This window comes from Stegodyphus dumicola, chromosome 7 (genome assembly GCF_044657685.1).
Source record: "Stegodyphus dumicola isolate Sdum_Otavi_A_Nest chromosome 7, ASM4465768v1".
NCBI lineage: Eukaryota > Metazoa > Arthropoda > Arachnida > Araneae > Eresidae > Stegodyphus > Stegodyphus dumicola.
In genome coordinates, this window is record NC_140774.1 from 25361401 (window position 1) to 25384967 (window position 23567).

General features: G+C 27.9%; 1 protein-coding gene across 4 annotated transcripts in view; it reads right to left on the reverse strand.

Annotated features, from left to right (window-relative positions):
* Window positions 1-1364: 1364 nt before the first annotated feature.
* LOC118187783 (liprin-alpha-1-like) overlaps window positions 1365-23567 on the reverse strand; it is a 295871-nt gene continuing 273668 nt past the window's right edge. For all 4 annotated transcript variants that reach the window (XM_085819989.1, XM_085819990.1, XM_085819988.1 and 1 more), the window contains exons 20-26: window positions 20178-20280; window positions 18790-18990; window positions 16903-17078; window positions 12067-12164; window positions 10795-10970; window positions 9630-9698; window positions 1365-8286 (exon numbers count right to left, since the gene is read on the reverse strand). In XM_085819989.1, coding sequence (XP_085676115.1) covers window positions 8221-8286; window positions 9630-9698; window positions 10795-10970; window positions 12067-12164; window positions 16903-17078; window positions 18790-18990; window positions 20178-20280 — 889 coding nt within the window. In that variant the 3' untranslated portion in view covers window positions 1365-8220. The remainder of the gene's footprint in view (window positions 8287-9629; window positions 9699-10794; window positions 10971-12066; window positions 12165-16902; window positions 17079-18789; window positions 18991-20177; window positions 20281-23567) is intronic.

Consider the following 23567-nt stretch of genomic DNA (forward strand, 5'->3'; position numbering starts at 1 on the left):
GGGCTCTAAGCTATAGCTTGTGTAGCTTATACGTAAATACTGCACTGCATATCCAGATGAGTATGAGTGAATGGTTATTGTAACCTAAAGTTGATAATACTTTCATTGCACATGTCTTGTGTATGAGTAAAGCATGTTTCTTGTGCGATTGCATCTCCTGTAATCTGCCAACAGAGACAGGAGGTCACTTGGTTTGTAAGTGTGCTAGCCAGAATACTGGGCAATCAGTTTATTGGACCATATTTCCCGCTTCAACAGCTCATGTGACATTTATGTTTGATTTTTCGTGACATAACTAATTTCTTCTATGATGTACTCTTATCAGAATTACATGACCTGTGGTTCCAACATGATGAAGCTGTAGCACATTTCAGCTCTTGTGTACATGGTTGATTAGATACTGAATCCCCAGATTGCTGGATTAGATGTTGCAGCTTGGCTATGTGGCTATTATGATCGTCAAACTTGAAACCTTTGGATTTTTTTTTTCTGTAGGGCCATGTAGAGGAACTCATGTATTAAACCCCATTTAATTGCTTGTGTTCATGTTGCATTAATTTTTATGACTTCATGCTAATGTGTTCAGTGAGCCATTCTATGCTACATGCAAACATGCCTTGATATGCGTGCACTGTGGTCATTTTGAGCACCTTTTCGTACAGATATAATGCCACATGCATGTGTGATGTGTTCATGTTTCATATAAAACTTACTTTCTGTAAACTGGATATTTTACCTTTCACAAATTTTTCGAAAACTTTGAATTTCAAAGGTATAATTCTTGCTTAATCTTTATGTACTTTGATAAAGGAATCTTGATCTTGCCTTACAGGATTTAATATTATTAATATTTATTAGATATAGATTAGGAACCCTGTAAAAGCAATGCAAACAGAACCTCAGAATATTAAAACTGATTAATTTGAAGGATTGAAATGTGAAAACATGATACATATTTTCTGACTTAACATATAAAATAAAAATTCATTTTTAATTATTGACAAAACAAATTAATTTATGTGTAGTTGAAAAGACTTGAAAAAGAACTGATACATTTAATTTCAGAATTCTTAATTACATGATGAAGGGGAATTTTGGCTTGTACACTTAAGAAACTAAATTTCTCCTTTAGGCTTATACATAAAATAATCATTATATTTTAATGCAATTATATTAAATTCTATAATTGTTAAAATCTTCAGAAATGTTTAGATTCATGCTATTTTAAGAGTAACTAAAATTACTGTGATTTTATTTTGTAATATTCTTTCTGAAACATTACTGTTTCAAATCAGTTATTTTTGAAATATGTAAATTTTTACAGATTTGTAGAATAGTTGATATAGTAAAAAAAACAACACAAGACTAAGAAATACTATATTTCTTTCTACCTATCACTTGAACAGCTTTGACATTTTTTTAAGACCTGCAAGGCCATGAGTTTTATACAGTGATGTTACACAACAAATGAGAGTTGATGTTAACAGGGCAAAAGAGTAAAGTTCGTTAGGTGTGGCATCTATGTTTACTTTTTATAGCCTAAAATGAATATATTCATACAATTTTTCAGACAACCAAAAATGCTATATAAAAGACTTAAATGCCAAAATATACATCTGAAATGGAAATTCTGGAATAAAAATTGATTTGCTAATAATATACATAATAATTATGTACTTAGAAGTTGTTCAAAAATTACATTGCAGAACAAAATAATTTGTTCTTCCTTAAAAAAAGTAAAGAGAACTAAGTTATCACATCTAATTATTTTTACATAGCATTTTCAGTTGTCTATAGGAAATCACAGGCAGAAATGATATGCAGCTTCTTTGTTATAAATACAAAAACTAAACATTTTATACTGAAATTTTCATATCCAAAATGGCATTAATTTCTCATGATAATTAACTAATATTAAGTAATGTACATGAAGGGGGAAAAATCAGGTACAGCCTTGTTTGTATGAAAAAATTTAGAAAATTTAAGTATTTTTAAAATCATGCAAAATTCAATGATTTGCAGATTAAGCTGACAGATATTTTTTCATTAAGAGAGGAATTTTTTTGTTTATATAATATGCTGAGTGACATTACAGGCATATTGTAATTATAAAATGGTTTATTATTTCATTACTATTTTTGAATTGTAACAATTTTAAAAGAAATTTAGAATGTAGTAAGTTTTTTACAGCTGTGTATTTATTAAGTATTTTGCATCACTGAAATGTTAACTTTTTGGTAATAAAATATAATATAAGATGCAAAGTATACACTAATAGATGATGTAATGAAACAAAGCTGCATCTGATTTCTGCATTTACAATTTTTGCACTGAATTACAAATAAATTAAAAGTTAAGTATAATGTTCCCCCATTTCATATTTTGCAACAGTTTTCTACTTTTTAATATAAGTGCTCAAATTATGGTTTATGGTGTTTTTAACATTTTATATGGTAAGTAAAAATATGGTAGAATGTTCACTAAAAATTACTTTTGCAGTATTTTAGGAAGACTAACAGTAATTTGATTTTTCAACTATTTTCACGTAGAAGACTGCTAAGAATTATAGCATTTAAAATCGTATGCTGTAACCGAGAGATAATTATATACCAGTAGTTTAACAAACTATTTATCTTTATATGAGAAAAAGTGATGTTCTAATCAAATATTAATAATAATTTAATAAAAAACGCAGGTTTGTGATGAAAATTATTTCAAAGTTTTCAATTTATGTTATGAGAAACAATGCTACTATGTCTTATGAATTGATGTACTTTTTGTGCTAAAAAATCAGGATTGGCATAATGACAAAATGCATTCATCTGATGTAATAGAACATTTTCCAAAATGCATACAATGATGTACATAAGTACCAAAACAGTGTGGCAAAAAATATTGTCACATTAAGAATAACTTTTATCAAAAAAGAGTATTAAAAAAAGACAAAATTGCTCAGTAAACTTGGACCCATCTAGCTGAATGTATATCTTGTCTTTTGAGTTGCTATTTGCATATAGCTCTCAAAAGAAAGATTTTGTACTACAGCTACACAGATTGAGTTAATAACTACTTTAATTGTACATCAGCACCCACAATCAAATTTGGAAAGTATTTAAAAACTAAAAATATTTTACCATGAACAAGAATAAAATGTTTATTGTAAATATTAGGAATGATAACTGTATAAAAAATTATTCATTATAAATAATCTGGATGAATCTTGTGTGCAAACAGGTTAGCAGAAAGAGAAAAATTGTTTTTAAAATATAAAAACAAGCTCTTTTATATTCTGAATAAAAATTTAGAACAGTATTAAGGTAATTAATTCCTGTGATGCTTTTAAAACTTAGATTGTATCTACTGAAATGCCTTATTGCTGAACATTAAACAATTTATTAAAAATTTCTAAATGTCCAATAACTATAAACATATAATAGATGCATTTGAACTTTAAATTTTTATTTCTAGCAAAGGAAAATCTGTATCTTCTCACAAAATGCTTCAAGTCATTTTCATTGAAATTAATGCTGAAAGGCTATAAATTTGTGCAACTGCACATATGATATTAAGTAAAAATAAAATTACTATTATAATATATTAAAAAAAACATTGATACTGAAATTTCATTATTTTAAGTTTCACTACTGATGTTGATAGAATATAAGAAAATTTTCTTTTGTGTAGATTAAAATTAAGTTTGACTTCTATTTGTTGAATGAAAATTTTTTAACCATATAAATAAAATAAAAACTGAATACAGGCATTTAGAGCTGTAATTAACTATTTAAGTATTTTTAATATTTCACATGCTTTTATATTTGATGTCATTATAAAAAGAATTAAAAATTTCACTATTGTAATTAATTATAAAAAAGAAGAATCCATCTGTTACAAAATTTATCACAATATTTATTTAAATACAGAGATTTAAAAAACATTTTTTATAATTTACATGCAGATGGAATATGTTAAGGATATTTATCAAGTCTATTTTCAGTTAATTTAGAAGAAAATTCAGTGCAAAGCCTAATAAAATGTATAATTTCAAAATATAAAATAGTTTTCACAAGAGACAAAAAGAAAATTTCAGAATAAAATTATTAACACATTTTCAGCTGAATCTCATAACATTCTATATTAAGAACAAATTTATGCATTTCTTAGCTTTTTGCTGTAATGTATTTGCATTTTACCTTAAGTGCATATCATTTATCATAAAATAAGGTAGTTTCTATTTTTTAATTTAAACAATTTATTACATAAAAAATTATAAATATGTCTCAGAAATGAAACATTATAGATTTTCCTGTGATTATAAATAATAATTAAATAAATAAACTAATTTAAAAAGTGAAAATAAACCAATAAGTAATATCCATAAATATCCCATTTATAATGCAGCTTCTGCTTCGTAAAAAGATAAAGAATACTACAGTCAAAAAACAAGGCTAAAATCTCCCATTTTCTAAAACATACTTAAAGTGTTATTTGTTTAATTTTTGTAAATTACGCTCATTATTTGCTGTATGTATTTTATTTGTAATGAAACATACACTTATAAAATCTATTCAGCATAAAACACATTTTGAGGTAAATATAAAAATTTCAAAATAAACATTTTTTCTAGATATATTAAAAAGCAACCAAACAAATAAATTAGTATTATAAGGTCTACCGGAAAGTTCTGTCCGTTTCTATGACAACAATTTTGGACACGTAAGCACATGTTTATTTTGGCGCATGTACAGCTCTCTATTTTTATCACTTAACCTATATATACTGACGTAGCAAATTAACTAACTTCACATTAGTCTTAAGTGTGAAGCGATAGTGTAGCCATGGCTACTGATAAAGATCATTTACGCCACTGTATTTTATACGAATTTCAACAAGGAAGAAATGATACAGAAGCATGTAGAAATTTATTGAAAGTGTTTAATGAAGGTACAGTTTCTGATAGAACATGCAGAAGGTGGTTCAAAAGTTTGAAACAGGTGATTTCAACCTTTCTGATAAGCCACGTTCTGGGAGACCATCTTTGATTGATGACGATGTTCTTAAAAGCATGTTAGAGCAAGATCTTTTTCTCTGACAACATCGAAGATCGCAGAGAGGCTTAATTCAGCTCAGCAAACTATTTTGGACCATATTCGGAAGATAGGATTGGTATGGAAATATTCAAGATGGGTGCCACATGAATTAAGTCAGAAGAATTTGGATGATTGAGTCATCATATGCACATCTCTGCTTGCTCGAAACAAAATCAAGCCCTTCTTGAACCGGATGATAACTGGGGATGAAAAGTGGATTACCTACGAAAACATCGTAAGTAAAAGGGCATATTGTGAACCCGGAAAACCTAGCCCTTCCACCTCTAAACTAAATTTGACTCTGAATAAGAGAATGTTGTGTATATGGTGGGACATTCGAGGTCCAATACACTATGAGCTTTTAAAACCGAACGAAAAGCTCAATTCGGAGTAATATTGTCAGCAACTGGATAATTTAAAGACAGCAGTCCAAAAAAAGAGAATGGTGATGTTCAACAGGAAGGACATCATACTGCATCATGATAATGCCAGGCTACATGCTGCTTTGGGGGCTCGTCAAAAAATTGCAGAACTAAGCTGGGAAATTCTGTCACATCCATCATATTCTCCAGAATTAGCACCCTCCGACTATCACTTGTTTTTGTCGTTACAAAATTTTTTGAAGGACAAAAAATTCAGAAATGAAGAAGATATCAAACTAGCACTTATTCAATTTTTCGCATCAAAAAATGAAACATTTTTCAAAAATGGAATATACAAATTGCCCTCATGCTGGCAAGAAGTCATTAATAGTAATGGCAATTATATTTTTTAATAAAGTTTATTGATGCTAAGAAAAATTTGTGTTTTGTTTGATTCAAAAAATGGACAGAACTTTCCGGTAGACCTTAACTGTAGAACTTGATCATGTTTAACTATTAGATATGCCAGCAAGCATTTAATCATTAGACTACTTTCAGGTAGATTACAGTTTCTGTTAAATTAGCCTGGATAAATATTTTTTTTACTACTTTATTTTGATAAAATAGAATTATGGCCTTAAGAAATTCTATTGTTTCATAGTCAATAATTAATTCTCATAATCAAAATGTTATTTAATGAAATTCCATCAAGCAAATATACATATTGATACTTACTTAGTATGACAATATGATTCTTTAATATTTTGTTGAAATTGTTAACAATTTTTGACTTATGAATATTATTGTGGACTCTTTTGATAATATAAGAGCCCAGATTATTTTTCTGAAGCATTTATGTTGTACTTTAAAGCTATCTTCATAATGCTGTTCAAATCATTATGTCCAAATCTTAATAATGTTCAAATCGGTTTTAAAACAAAATTTGTATACCTGTTCTCCATGTTTTCAGATTTATCATCCTTATACATTATTTTTGAACTCTTATTCAATTGACATTATCACTGATGACCATGAGCAGAACTTCTCAACTTGTAATATATTTCTATATGATAAAACATGCAATGAGAAGCAACACCCATGGATAGAAAATTACCAGTATATATGTAAAATCTTAAAGAATAATTATATAGGATATTTTCAATTATTAATTTCATAGAGTTCTGACAAAATTGTGAAAGTTTTCCATTTTTTTAAAATTAATATAAAAGTTACAATAATTATCACATCAGAGTTTATAACAGTGTACCTTCAGAAACATTTACTTTATATAATTATGATTTATTTTCACAAGCATTTAGTGTATAGCTATATAGTATCAATTAAATGACTTTCACATTTGCATTTTTAAAATATACTTGAACGTTTATTACTCAGGCACCTGCTAATTGTTTCTGTAAACTTGTGGAAACTGCTGAAGCAAAAAATATTCAAATATTTGTTTTTATATTTGAATCATCTTCAGTAAATAAAAATGGTTATTTTGAACTGTTTTTTTATTATTTATTTATTTATTTATTTATTTATTAATAAATAAAATAGCTATCATGAGTTTACAAATAGTGAATATTTATTACATTTTTTGTACAACTTTATGAAATGTTTTCTTACTTAATTTACTATGTTACATTTAATTTCTCAGTAGTCTAAAAAACATTAATGCAGTTTACTATACAATGCACGATTTTTTGTTAAGTTACAACGTAAGATATAAAGTTTAATATGATTGAGAATTTTATTTTCATTTAAATTTATAAGAAATTTAAAATACCTATTTATGAATGAGATTGTAAGAGTTATCGAAGGTCAGATGATCTAAAAGATACTAAAATAAAAGTTTCAAATTCAGGATATATGTTAACTTCCCTAATTACTGAATATGCAGAGTATTAATTTGCACAAAACACTTTCTTATTTTCATTAGTATTAGCTAATTTTCAGGTAAATTTTGATATATACTTTTTTTATAAATTCTGGATTTTAGCTGCCAGAAATCAAAGACTAATTATAAAGTTTGAATTAAAAAAATATTAATTTAAAATAATTAAAAATTTCATGGGAGCATATATATAAAGCATTAAGAAGTATTATTATTTCTATGAAAAATGAAATGTAAATAAAATATTACCTGAAATGTGTTCATTTTTCATACTTGGTTAATTTTCAACAAATAATAAACAGGTTTTACATTTCAAAAAGTGTGTCTGATCCTTCTCTTTCAAACATTTTTAATAACACATCTGCATCACAATGCTGTACTTTAAAACTTGTATAAAAGATTAGTTATTGCTGCTTTGCACACATAATAAATAACATTTCCTCAGTAATTCATAACATTTATAGTTTATTCCCCTTCTTCCACCAACAGAACATAGCACCAACAAATAATATAAAAATTTAGTACAAATACAATAATGGATTCTAGCAAAAATTAAAAGTAACATCTTAAATATGACTAAAATTTCAATAAAAATTTCTTTGTTATTTCTTAAGTTTCCTATTCCTCAATTCAAGAGGCTTAGGAATAGTTATAGTCATACAAGAATGCTTATTCTTTATGTCTGAAATTAAAAAAAAAACTTGCACATACTTAAAAGAAGGCATTTGTACAAATGTGCTTCTATCTTACATGGTGTGTCCAACAAGTTCTCTTTAATTTTTTTTACATATATGAATATAATCTACATTTTTTTAAAAAACTGATTCAAGGGAACAACTTTAACAAATTCATTTTTAGATGTGCTCTTGCATCATACCAAGCGATCACCTTGTACATTATGATGTGTCCCAACAGTATGAACAGCATGTTTATGTGCCTAAAAATGATAAAAAATAACTGCATTACACAATAATCATGTAATTAACAATCATTTAAAAATATGATAAATTTCATAACAATTTTAAGTACATAATACATCATGAAATTTTTTAATCAATAAAAAATAATAAAAACAATATTATTAAAAATGTATATTGTTCATTGAATTATAAATAAAATAATTAAGTAGAATAATTATTATTTTATTTATATTATTAATAATTATTGCATTAATTATTTACATTATTAATAATTACATACATACAATAATTTATTAATATTTTATAAAAATATGTCGTATGAGCATTACTTATTTTCTACATACATTCAAACTTTATATTTGTTAATGCTCATACTTTAATACACATAACAAAAAACAAATCTTATCTAAAATCTAAATCTTATCTAAAACTCACATAGATAATCTTGATTTCTGAAATTGCAAAATAAAGCAGGATTTCTCAAACTTTTTTCAATTGGGGACTACTTTATAAATTAGAATTTTCTCCAGACCATCTTTTTTACCCTTTGAAAACAATTACCAGTAGCTTATATTTTAAAAATACAATTAGTAAAAAACTAATTTAATTTTATATCAGTATTAAATAAATTGAACAAAATTTGCATTTGTTTTTAATCAAGGCAAGGAGGATAATTTTAGCAAATAAAGATTAAATAAATGTTGCCACTCATAAACTAATGAGGTAGATAAGGCTGTCAATTCCTGCACAGTGATGCTATGTTTCGATGCATGCTGGTAAGATTAAAACCTGAGATCAGCACATAGATAAAGATTTTGATACTTTGTTTTTATTTGATTTGGTGACAAAAACCCTTTCTCATGTAGCTATGTGGAAGCAAACCAAATTAGAATTTTTAAATTCCCAATGAAAATGGAATGTAGTGAATTGTACAATTCACTACATTCCATTTTCATTGGGAATGAGCCCAACAGTGCCAGGTGTGTAGCGAGCAAATAATTGCGAGAAACATCACAATCATTGCACTTTAAATCTCTCTTTTGTTGCTAAGCGTAGATTCGGAAGTCCCTAGGCAGGGTAGCTGGTAATAAAATGTCTGTTTTGGGAGAAACACTAACCGGCAGTTGGCACATAAAATTTCCAGTTTCTGAGATATTCAACTGTAATTTGATATACGCAGTTAATTTGAATTTTATTTTTTGTCTTTTTTTAGAAAGACAATGTTTTGGACCACAGTTTTGGAAATGTCTTAACTGTCAATTCCTATGTCTTAATTGTCTTAACTGTCAATGACACAGTTTTGGAACTGTCTTAAAGGAATCATACAGCAATACCAAAATGGATAGAAAATTAAACTTACTTCATCTGGCCTCCTATCAGTTCCTTTAAGTAGTAAATTGTTAAACTCTTGTTCTAATAACTGCCTAGCCTGGAACGAAAGAAAAAGTTAAATTAAAGAGGGGGGGAAAAAAACTTCGGCTAAAGCAAACAGCATATTTTAAAAACTGTGCATGAAATGTCTAGCAGCCTTTATCAATATTATATAGAAAAAGACACATGAAACACAAAGTAAAGATTTAAAGTCTAGTTACTTTTTTGCAAAACAAAATTGTAACAATAATAAATATAAAAAAATTTAATAGTTCAAGCATTTAAATAAAATTTTAAATTGGTTCTACCTATAAAAAATTAAATACAAGAAATAAAAATAAATTATGGAGCATTTATTTATACATCATTAATATACATAAATATAAAATAAATGCATGTTCTCAAATTCTCTAATGTTTGCTTACAAAATGTATCTCAAATATAAAAATATTTTCATCAGCAATATTCAGTTAATATTCAAAATTCAATTAAAATTTTATTTTGCTTAGGACAGGAAAAAATTGTAAAATTTCTTCAGACATTGATTAGGAAGCTGCATGATGAATAAAATAATGAATGGAATTAATGATATATAACTCACTTAAAATAATAACAATATTATTTTTTTTAGATTTCAAAGAAAAAGCTGTACTAATTTTTATGTTATATGACATTGTTAGACACATCACACTTTCATATGTTATATAAAAGTGACTTAAAGCCACATGAAAATAGCAGGGTTTTAGAATAACATGCTTAAAACAGCTTTTCTTCAAAACTTATACATGTGTTATACAAATAAATTTATATGGATAAATAATTATATTATGTAATTTTGATTTGTATATCCATGTAACAGCAATTTATTTTCTGCACAAATTGTATTCTATCTTTATTTTTTTATCTTACATGCTAAAAGCATTTTTTTAAAGTTAATTATTAAATACCTATGTAAATGACATTTTCAATACTATCTAATTAAGTATGAACCATTCATTTTCCGTATTAGTGTCACTGGACCTACATTACAGGCTTAATTGTGGACTACCCTTACTTTATAAACAAGGGAATTATATTTATAATATCAAAAGAACTAAGATGGGAAAATATATACAAAACACAACTATATAACATCAAAAATATATTCCACTTACTTGTGTATTGGTTGTAGGTATTTGTAATGCTAAAGCCATTGCATTGTGATCAAAACTATCGTCCAAAGCAATGAAAGCACCATGAACACCCGATTCTATTAAATTGTTGGAAAACTCTTTGAGTCCTATGCTATCGACCCATTTTATAACCCTATCATTTGACCAAACAAGAACATCTAAAGAGAGAATGAGATACAAAATTAATAAAAATAAAATCCAATTTAGAAAATTTAATTTCTTTAAATTTTATTATATACTAGCAGCTATGTGGCCAGCCTTCATCTGGCTTTTAAATGTACCCGAAAAATGCCTGAAGGGAACACCAAATGTGAAATTTAAGAACTGCGCAGAATTTTACTCTGCAAGGCAACTTCATCAACCCCCCCCCAAAAAAATTTTTTTTACATGTAACAAAATTACAATGAAATAGGCAATATCCCTTAATACAAATATTAATTATCCTAATAAATAAATTAACCAATTTCCCATTGCCTTCTCTCAACAATCGCCCAGTATCCTAGAGAAACATTAAATTTAAAAACTGCACAGAATTATCTCCCTCATTTTTCCAAATGGCAACAGTGCTGATTTTCAACAGTCACAGGCCAGTATACAATTGAATGAAAAACTGTTGCCAAAACCACATTTCTTAAACAATGAAACTATTTATAATGATATGATAAAATTGAAAAAATACAATTTAAAAAAAATCTGATTCGAATTTTGAAAAAAAAAAAAAATCGCTTTGAGGTGCACTGGCTCTTGTATAGATGCACCTATATACCAAATTTTGTAGCCCTGGTTCTATTAGCTTATGTGCAGCATGAACAAAAGACAGACTTTTTCTTTTATTATATGTGTAACACACTAACCCTATTGCTATTATTTCTCTTTAAGTGATAACATATTAAAAATTACAACTTAATTGCCTAATAGCTCAATAAATAAAATTAGAGAATATAAATTCATGAATAAATTAGTATGAGATGTATATTAATGACTAAATTATATGACTACACACAGAGGAAAACAAAACTCTTTCTTAATTGCAGAATTAAATTATGGATTTCTATTAATAAACATTTATTCAATATGTAGCATAATAAAATACATAATATAATCTTGAATAATCACATATCAGAAATACTCTTGAATAATCACATATCAGAAAACTTTCATTCCAAAAAATATCAGCTGTATCATGAATAAAATAGCATTTTAAATTTATAATACATAAAAGCAAATTATAATATTGTTTTAGAAAAACTGTACCTTTAATTTCACTTTCTGTCATCTTCCGCCTTTCTTCTAAAGATTCCCTATCATAATTTAACCTCTTTAAACAACTGACACCGTATTGCAAACTAGTCCTGTAATTAGAAAAGAGATTGCAAATTACAGTGGAAAGTATCTCTTTTCTTCTGTTTTGCAAAGGGGGAAGGTGCATTTGAATTACGCCTAATACCTTCAGGAAATAAAATGTATTATTCCTACACAAAGATATACAATAGCAATCATATAGTTTGGCAGGTACATATATGTTTCAAAATTATTATAGATATTGCCATGAATGAAGCTATTACAGCTTTTAATAAAAGTATTGTAGGATTATTAATAATAATGGAAAAGTTAAAAGTGAAAATTTGACAACAGTTAGAAGAGTAAAGCATTCAGTGCAAACTATAATCATAAAAGTCAAGGTTCACTTTTACAATTTAGATAAATGTTCAAGGGACTTAATGTGCATATTGTATCTTAAGATCCTGTGCATACACTAAACATATAATTTATAAGTTTGGTTAAAAAAACATGCAAAAATAATTTTGGCCAGTTTAACAAGCAAAATCTAAAAATTAGTATTTATGATTCTTTAAAAGTATATTTTCAGATTGCATCATTAAGTAGCATCACATTGTTGGGAAAAAAAAAATAGTTTCTGGTGATTCATTTAGTTTCACTGAGATGAATATAGTCTTGCAGATGGTGAGTTCTGGTATTTATTTTTTAGTTATCTCTTAACTTCAATTTTAAGTGTTCATAAAATATGTCTATTCACATATTGAAAAAAAGTGACATTTCCTATTCACACTACCTTAATAATAAGACACAAAAATATAAAAGCAAATCCATTTATTCAAGATGACATTTATAGTGAAAAATACATAATTTTTTTCTTTGAGAACTGCTATTTCCCCACTTAAAAAAAAAATAATTCTTTCTGTCCTGGTTTTGCTTTTTTGATGACATTTTTGCACTGTTTAATGATAATAATAAGAATATGACAAATACTTTTTTTATCTGTTATGAATGTAACTGATGCTGGCCTTTGACTGAAATTTGAAACCAAATTCCTTAACTTTCTTCCTTTCCTTGATATTTTAAATACTCATAATAGTTTGAATTTTAGCAAAAATCTTTTTCTGTTTGGCTTTATCCTTATGTTAGGACCTGATATTCTGCTTTTTCATAAAAGGCTATTTTATTACTATGTTTATTATTACAATGTTTATAATGTTTTTTTAGCCCAAAAGGTGTTAGCCCAGGAGAGCTATTAATTTAGTTTTGGCATTTTGAGTTGATTCACTATAAACAGCAAATCACTTTTTAAATTGTTGCCACCAAATATTAAAGCCCTGTATTATACTTAAAGAAATTAAATAATGAAGAATCTGCATAAACGCATGTTTTTCACAATGTGATAAAACAACAGTACCTAGACCTATCAAATTTTGAATAACGTAAGTCTCCACCCAAATCTGGAAGCACAAATTTGGAATTTGTTTTATTATCTATTTCATATTTTATAAAGCCTTTATGAGTTTTTGATTAAGAAAGTAAACAATTTCAAAGAGAGCAATGGCAAAACTGTAGGAGGGGGAAAAAAAAATTCCGTACAGTGTTGCCATTTATCTCCAGCGCCCAAGGCTGTGTATTGGAAATTCTAAAGATATGCTCTTTTAAATATTTATGATATTGCTCTTGAATTGAATTTTATGGTTTAAGTGCAAAGAACATGATATTTAATAAACAAAGGTAACACACAAAACATTAAAAAACACCCTTTGGGCGTAATATAAAATTTGAAAGCTTTTCAGATTTTTTTTTTTACGCCAGATTTACTATGTTGCAACTCTCAGGGCTACAACGTGCAGGTTACAAATTTAATAAAGATTTTAATATGGATATCTCCCACAAGCTGAAAACGTTATATTACTCTAACTAGTGCATACATATAACCGAGTGAAAAGAGAATTTTTCCGCTTAATGAAAAAGAATAAAAAATATGCTTTCTTAAAGAAAAAAATAATAATAATAATAAATAGTCCAATGAAATGCGGCGCTCCTTCTGTGGACTTCATCCAGTCGTTACGTAATCGTTTGTCTGCAGCAGCCGTCTCCAACAAAAATTCTTTAGAGATAAACGATTGATAGAGGCTTTTCTTCCTGAACTATTCATGAAGCCATTTAAGAACAATCATAGTAATCTCGTCATTTCATTCCCCTAACTCTCAGTTAAAAATTTGCTGGGATTCTCCAGAAATTCAACTTTCAGCTTATTTGCTCACTTTCAACAGTTCTAAAATTTTGATACTTCCTAATTATTATGGCCTCTGGTTTTTATATGCCAAATTGGTGCCAGGATTATTCCCAAGTTCATGTTTTTTTCTCATATAATATTTTGTACTTGCTCTGTTCCCACAGCTGTTTTTGATATAGCATTAGAAACCTTTTTTTTCCAAAGGACTTTTGCCACATGAACTGCACAAGGAAGATTCATGATGATAGCAAACCATGCCTCACTGATTTTTATTCCAAAACTTAGTGGAGCACCACATTCTTTCAGCATTTTACATATGAGATGTTATTGTTGGATCAACAAAATGAAACTTAGTGGCTCACAGTAAAATATCTCTAACCTCCTTTTTCCAGTTTCTCCGTTTTATAATACTTGTTAACAGTCTAAATACATCATCAATCCTTTTTAGATACAGATTGCTTTTAGATCATCTATTTTTTTATGGGTATGGTTGCCATTGTGTTGAGAATCTGAGCAAGAAAGAATCCATCAGTTTCTCAGTGTAACATGACATATATTCAATTTTGTCGAAGAACTCTGCAGGCTTTGTTTTTTCCTCATACAAACATATTTTTTTATATCTATAATTGTTTCAGGGCTATTAGCATGTCATAATAGATGTAGAAATTACAGCTCCCTCATAAAACTATTCCACCTCGTAATCAGTATCAGTTCCTATGCCCATAAAATATAAATATATTGCTCCTTTGTTACAAACAGTAGTATACTGAAACCACTGAACCAGTTATCAAAACATATGCTTTTCCTTTACTTGCACATTTTCATGTTGAAACTCCAAATGATTTCATTGATATATTGATATGTAGTTTCATTAATTTAATACTTTCATTTTCACATATTCAAATGTAGGTAAGATGAACCTTTTTTGGAAAGAGAGAGATACTGCCCTTCTGAAATCTTGGTAAATCAAGCATTTTAAACACTTTTTTGAGAAAGGAAAATACTTTATTAAGTGGAATACTCAGAGACTCTCCTCACAGTTAAAGAATTATGAGTGACTGTGAATTATTGGCATATATAATGAAAAAACTAAATATGCTAATATATGGTTTGCTTGAAATTCTCATCATCAGCAAACTATAAATGATCATGGTTACAACAGCCAACCATTTAAAGATGGTTTATGTTGATGGTTATTGATAAACTTGGCTGAGGTGGTAATAATAAGAAAGTGCCCAAATTTTATTTATTAATAATCATAGTTTAGGCCTTTAAGATCATATTTTAAATACTACTTAAAGTAAATTATAACATTCCTTATCAGTATAGTTTAAAATATATTGGCGAGATTAAGGAAGTATTGTAGAAGTATTGAAATTTCTCATTAACGAATATGAACCTTATATCAGAAAGAATAAAAAATCTTCAGTACTTATCATGACTGCTCTCTTAAATACTTTGAAAGTCATCCAAAAAGAAACTTATTCAGCTGAAGAGTTAGATATTTTCAAACCTTGTGCATTCACAAAAATATGCCTAATTCAGTTAACTTCAGTTCCTACTTCAATTCAGACATAATTTCAAATTAAATCTCTTACAAAGCTTTCAAAATTTTAATATTTTAAGTTTTATTTTTCCTTTTGATTTCCATTGTTTTTTTTTCTGCTACAGATGGCATTATGTTAATTTCATCTTTGGCACAATCTATTGATGTTTGACATCTCCTATTTATATGACTCTTCAACTACTCTGTTATTTCTCAGAACATAAATAAGCATCAGTATTGAATTCCCTTCTCTAAGATAATCTGGTAATCTGAGACTAAGAGTATAGTCATCTTAGAGAAGGTTCACTAAGATAATTTCAGGTAGAGAAAAAAGTTCTTAAAAAAAAAAAAAAAAAAAAAAAAAATATATATATATATATATAATAAAGATGAATTGATGTTGCCAAGCAGTTTAAAATAGTGCATTATGATTCAAACCTTGTACAATACTTCAATCTAACAGAATGTGTTCCAGATGCAAGTAAAGGGAATATGATTATATAAAACTAAATATAAGTATTATTATATAAAAACAGATAACAATACAGAAAAGTAACTATAAAATATACTCCTAGAGCCTTTAAAATTAAGCCCTACAAGAATTTAGATTATGAATCTTAAAGATTTTTAATATTCAATTGTTTCCTCAAAACATTTGACTACTTTTGTTAATGATGGTCATACCATGGAAATAAACTTTCCTTAAATTAATCAGAAACGGATTAAAATTCTAAGTACCTTTGAAATTAGAAATTGTGCAGCTTTTCTTTCAATAAATAAATAAAGGATGATTATTCACATATTTTTTTAGCATTACTCAGTGCTCATCAGAGATATCTATCAAACTTTAAATGTCAAAAATTTAATACAGCAACCTTTGATGTGAAATTTACTGAACATTTTGAAATGCTTTTGCTTTTATTCCCTTTCTTCTGTTGTATGCATCAACTATTACATTCTCTCTTTATGTTTTTAACAAAAAGTGCCAAAAATGTAAAAGGCTAACAAAGAAGGCTATACATACCTATGAAAGTTATCTACCATCTTCAGGTGCACTCGAAGATCTTTCTTTGTTAAGTGATCTAACATTCTGGCATCAACTAAACATTCCATAAATGTTGATCGATATTGCGGAAGTCCTAAAGATGGTAACCATTCATTACCCATCCACTCATGATTCATTTCACCAAAAGCTAAGCTCTGAAACATAATAAAGTGCATTATGTTAAAAAAAAATCAGTATAATGTTTAAAACAGATTAAAAGAAAAATTATTTTTATATGATCTGATTTTACTCCTATTATTAATTATAAAATAATAATATATTGTTCAGAACAAAGTATTACATTACTATATATTGATTATTAAAATATAATAAGCATATCAGATTATTAATGAGTGATTATACATATAAAAAGCAAAAAATAATGCACAGAAATATTTAAATACAGAGATAACACAATTTTACATTTACAAAAAGTTAAAATTTAAGCAAATGCAAAATTTACAATTCTTATTACAAATAAAAAAAAGTAATGCTGTGGGAAAATCTAATTAAATAGAATGGAAAAGTAGTCCATAAATAAATCAGTATGCTTTCGTTACATTATCTAAAAAAATACACGAGTTACATAATTTCAATAGGATTCTAATTTCTTTTGACAAAGTAAATGATATATTAAATAATCTATTAGAAAATAAATTATATATATGTATAATCCTCAGTTTAACCTTATTACTCGATTAAATCTTAGAAAAAATAGCCAAATAGGAAACTAAAATATGTAAAGTACATCTATTATTTTATTTTCATGTATCATTGGGAAAAACAAACAATAAACGCTTTCTAACAAATCTCTTAACATGACTGAAAAATAGTTTGTTAATACTTTTTTAATATCATTTGCATTTGAATTCATTCCACAACTTAAATTACAAAGTAATTTCAAATAAAAAGTAATAAACATCTCTTTTACAAAATTAAAAATATTCTGTGTACGATACCATAACTAGTCTTGTGTATGAAAATGAAACTCAGAATAGTGAAGACCTTGAAATAAAAGTGACAAGAAAAATTGTAAAATATTTAAAATATTTGGTTTTGGTATAATATTCAATGGAACCATAAGGTAAACAAGGACTGTTAGATACAAACCTCCAAAAAATTCTCTGGAAGAAAATAATTGGTTGAAGCAATGGATCTGGAGAACAGACTTTTAATAAAATGAAAAGAATAATTACAAAAATATAAACATACATAATACTGTGTAAAGAAAATAAAATGGCACATAACTGTTTGAAATGCAAATTTATGCTGTTTTTCTACTCTGTTACCTTAAATTAATTGGTGTTATGAGTATAAACAACTGAGAACTGTCTGTGAAGACTTGAAGGAAAAAATAAGTAAATAGTTGCTAGGAGTTGCCTTTAGGATCAAGGTGGCAGATTTCAAAAAAATTAAGGTAAGTAAAAATTCTTACATGAGATTCAAAATTTTAAATTTGAAACTTCAGTAATAAAAGTTGTTCATAGTAAATTAAAATTAATTAAGAATTATTTAGAATCACATGTTAGACAAGAAAGATTACACAGTCTTCCCATTATTTCTGTCCTGTCCTAAAAGTAAAAGATTATGCAGAATTAAAGGCATTAATTCAGAGTATATAATCAATGCTTTTTGTGAAATGAAAGTTACGAAAGTACAATAAAAATAATTATAGATATTTATTTATCAATATATGCTAACAATATTTCATTCTAGTGCAGATTAAAACTATTTCATTATATTTGTTTAATTATTATTGTCAAACTAATAAGTCAAATATACATTCGCACACAATACTTGAAAAACTAGTTAAAGCACTGCCCGCCCATACAGATGAAATTTTCCTCAAGTGTTGATATTACTTACAGTTCTGGAAGGTTTCGGAGCAGATGGACTAGTCAGGGCAACCATTTCTTGAATAGCAAGCCTCAGTTTCAAGCGATGTAGAGGATTGCTGATTCCAATTTCTCTCTGGATTTCAGTATCAGATAATGCAGACATAATAGCACCACTCTTAACATTAGCTCTGCAAGCAGCAACATACCAGGCAGGCATACCTACCCAAAGCTGAATGAAAGACAGATTAATTAAGCTTCATGCAATGTATAAGAACTCCAACATCATATTTCAAATGCTTACATTTAAATATAATTTAGAACTATAACTGTAGGTCTGTTAATATATTAATAATTTTTCAAGAATTCATAAGAATTTTTAAAAACACTATATCATGGAATGAAAATGCTTTTAATATTTTATCCTTGATCACTCATTATTTTTTTTTTTATCAGGACAGACACATAGAAATTAAGAAGCCTGAGAGTTTTTAGCAGCTGAATATTCTGTCCATATTGTCTAAAGACAACTGTAGAGAACATAAAATAGAAAACATGTTACATGAATATTATACATAATATTCTGGTCAATATTCTTTAAAAAAAAGCATCCATGTTTGTTCAGCTTTTTATTTTGGATAAGTTCAACTTGTCAAAATTTTGTATAATATTTCTGACATAATTTGGTAATATTCTCATTTTACATCTGTTAAAGTTAATAAATGATAATTAATTTTATTAAATTTTTATTTAAAAATAATATTGTTTTATCTGAAATCTCAATAATAAAGATTCTTTATTTTAAAATAAAATTTTATTATTATTATTTATATCTTAAAATGAAAACCTTATATTCATTAAATAGCAAAGTATAAAGATGTTTATATGAGCTTATTCACTTTTTCTCATATTTATTTTCCAGTAAATAATGTGTGCAGTTTTAAATTTACACTTCAGAATATTTAAATAAAGTTTATTAACACATAATTTTGAGGCGAGGTTTGGTTTATTTTATTACAGCAAAGCACTCAAGAGCTATCTAAGGGAAGAGATGCCTTTGTGGAGGACTTTCTAAGGTTAACTGGCTTGTAATATGTGTTACACAATGGAAAAATCACGAAAACGCCCATGCAGCCAACCGTTTGCAAGGATTCGAACAGAGGATCGAACTACCAGTGTTCAGCGACTTTACTGTTAGGCTGCTGGTGGGCCTTAATTTTATTTTGAGAGATTTAACAAATATTTTTCTATAAAAATTGGATCTACTAGAAATTATTATTTTTTTAGGTTAGTTTAAATTACATCAATTATTACTGCAAGATACATGGATAGGAAATCTGAGTAATCAGGATAGAATTTAAAATTTTGTAAAAATTAATAGTTTTATATGCACAGGAAAAATAAATAAATGATTCTCACTTCCAACCATGCAACTATTGTTGGGCCATTCCACAGAGCAAAAGGGGTGCCTGCTTTCATTGACTCAGCTAAAAGTTCATGACGAACATGAGAAGAGTGGAAGCTGATAAAAAAGTTATATTTACTAACAAGTAAAAGACAAATATATATATATATATAAATTTATTAATGTTCATTAGGGAAAAAAATCACATAAACTCTGAGGCAGCCTGCAAGCTCTTTTAGCTTGATTATAAAATATATATATATATATGCACATAGGAAAAAATTGAATTTAATTAAATAAATTAATTAAATTTTAATACAAACTTAATTAAATAATTATTTGCACCATTGCTGCAAGGAATGAAATTTAAATTTAAACTAATTAAATTTAAATTTTAACAAACACGTATAAAAGTAAAAAAGTAAAAAAAGCAAATTTAAAGCCAAAATTAAAAAAAGCAAATTTAAAGCCAAAAAATAATTAAAAAAATTATTTTAAAAAATGTGTAAACATATAAAAGATTTAAAAGATTAATTCTCGAACTAATCTACAATATCATTTAAATTCAGAAGCATAAGCAAATCAAGTGCAAAATCAATCCATGAAAATAAATTAACTAATTTAGCAAATTAGAATTAATCCAAACAATTTTTTTAAAAATGCATAAGTGAATGACTGTTGAGCAAGCAGGAGACAGACTTATCAAGGAGAAGTTGCCTCCAAATCTAAATCTCCAATCATTCAATTCGTGTTTCGTCATTCATGCAGGCAAGGGTAAAAGTCAAAACCAAAAGTCAAAAGTGAAGAATGTCCAAAAAGATATACCAATAAAGTGGTATCCTTAGAAATTAGTTGCAAAATATAAATAAATATGAAATTTAGATAATCAATAAACGAAGAAGATTTTACATAATTATGAATATCCCCCCACAACTTTTGAATGGTACATAATAGAACCATAGCAATTATATGAACATTTAGGTAAGAAATATGCAATCCATTGACATGTTTGTTTATAGTACACCTGCTAACATATTGCTAATTAATTCATGAGAGATAAGCATGTTCAATCAACAGCACATTATCATTTTCTATTATATAGCATATATTACTGATGTGGTGCCATGCCATTTCAAAAGTTGTAAAGCATGCATAGACTTTTCTAAGAGTTCTGTCGAGTCAATATAATCATTAATCAAACTACCTTAAATATACTTTTTTTTTGTTGTAATTTTTATTATTACAGTATTTTTATGTTTTATCAATGATAGATTCATGAATGCATATATCACTAAAAAATCACTTGTTTTATGATAAACAAACTTCATGTTGTAGAGACTTTAGGTTATTTTATACCGCAGATCTCTGGAATACGTGCCCAGCATGCAGACCACTATACCATGAAGGCACGTTAAGAAGGTGGGAGAAATACCTTATATACCCCCTTTTAGGGGGCCCAATCGCCAAATTCTGAGTGTGTAGAATCATCATCCATCACCTTTTTCGTTCGGGTGCCAGTGTAGAGACAATAGGTTATTTTTGACTATTATTTTTGAGACTTGAAAAATGAGCAATGCCTTCACCGGGAATCGAACCACAGACCTCTGGAATATGCACCCAACATGCAGACCACTACACCATGAAGGCAAGTTAAGAAAGCGGGAGAAATACCTTATAATGTATAAAAAGAAATAGCTTCCTGTGACAGGTAACAGCAACAATAGGCTGCTATTTTATAAGTATTTCTTCCTTAAAAGTTGAAAAGTAACCCTGATATTTTCTGTGCATTATATTATTGCTTATCTTTTATCTGCATTAATCAGTATATAGCAGTGTAAGTAGAGATTTTGCCATCTGAGGTGGTCCTTGAAGTTGCCACCCGGGGCAGTCTCTGAAATTGTCACCCCTTTGGATATACAGGCAAATAACTTTAAAAAGTGTCAAAATGGCATATAGGGAAATAAACTAAAATCATATTATTCTGCTTCCTTTTTTGTTAGCAAAACCATCGACGACAGTTTAGAGGTCTATCTTATTTCTCCAACTGATGTTACTTGTTTTTAATCGAATGGCAGACACTTGCCTTTTTTCAGCTTTGGCCACTCCTGACGGCAGAATTGGTGGCCATTTTATGTGGAAGTACCTAATAGGTGGCCACTGTTACCTTCTATGAGGGGACAGACAAGTTACATCTACTCCTTCTCTGGGTTTCAAACCCAGGCCCTTTGCTATTGCAATTAGCTCCCCTAACCACTATACCATCTGAGCGACGAAGCTGTCTGCCATCTGATGTTATGCAGGTATTATCAAGATATATTTTAAAAGCAAAATAAGCATTTGTAGTTTGTAAATACTTCTTAAATAATTTTTATTGAGACAAGTCTTTTCACAGGGAGTAACACTTACACCAATTGTAAGAAGAATTTGCAGTAGTACTGCAATATTTGGAGCTTTGTTTTAAAAACCATATTTTAGAATGAACTGTAAAAATTCAAAAGGACTGTCCTTCCACACTCCTGTTTTATTTTCCTTACCAATAACAGAAAAAAAGCTGAAATACTTATCTCTTAACAAGGAATTCTTCTTATTAATGTTACTGTGATCATATTTGAGTTGATAGACATAGTTTACCATCAGAAGTTTTTAAGGGATAAAAAAGGTATAACAAGTTCAAATCTCATAGTGATTCTTTGTATACTTCATCTATAGCAAAATCATTTTTTCTTCTCCATTTAATTCTACATGGAATTCAGAATCTCGTTGTTCTTCACCTGTGTCAACAGTCCACATGACTAACCCCTATAAAATAATGTTTCATGTGAAAAATACCTCTCTCAATAATAGGCCACCCAGGGTGGACTGCCCACTCTAACTATGACACTGTCAGTATAATGATTAGTGATGATGGCTGCTATATCATGAGGCCCAGATTCAAATACCAGAGAATGCATCGATGTAAATATACAGTGTCTGTATGAAGTAATGGCAAAGTAAAGGTGCATTTGAATAGTTTGGTGGTAAGAGAAGTTTGGAAGACCTCATATCTGTCCCTCAAGGAGTGCTTCATCCAAATTGAGATGGAACATCATAGTTAGGACTATACCTGCAAAATCATTTGGCAGATTTGTTCTCAGATTATTTGGCAATGTGTGGTTCTCATGTCCCACACACTTTTTTCACCTTTCCTGCTTACCTTTTAATTAAATATTTATTTATCCATACATTTTTATACCAAATTGAGATATGGATGAAGATACTCCATAGTTTAAGATTAACTAAAGATTTAGGAAACAAGAAGTAGTTTTCAAGATGATTTAGCTAATGAAGGACTACTTAATCGTTTAAGGAAAGGCAGAAGAAGGAGGCTTCAAAGGAAAAAGATTTTAAAGGAAAAAGGTATAAAA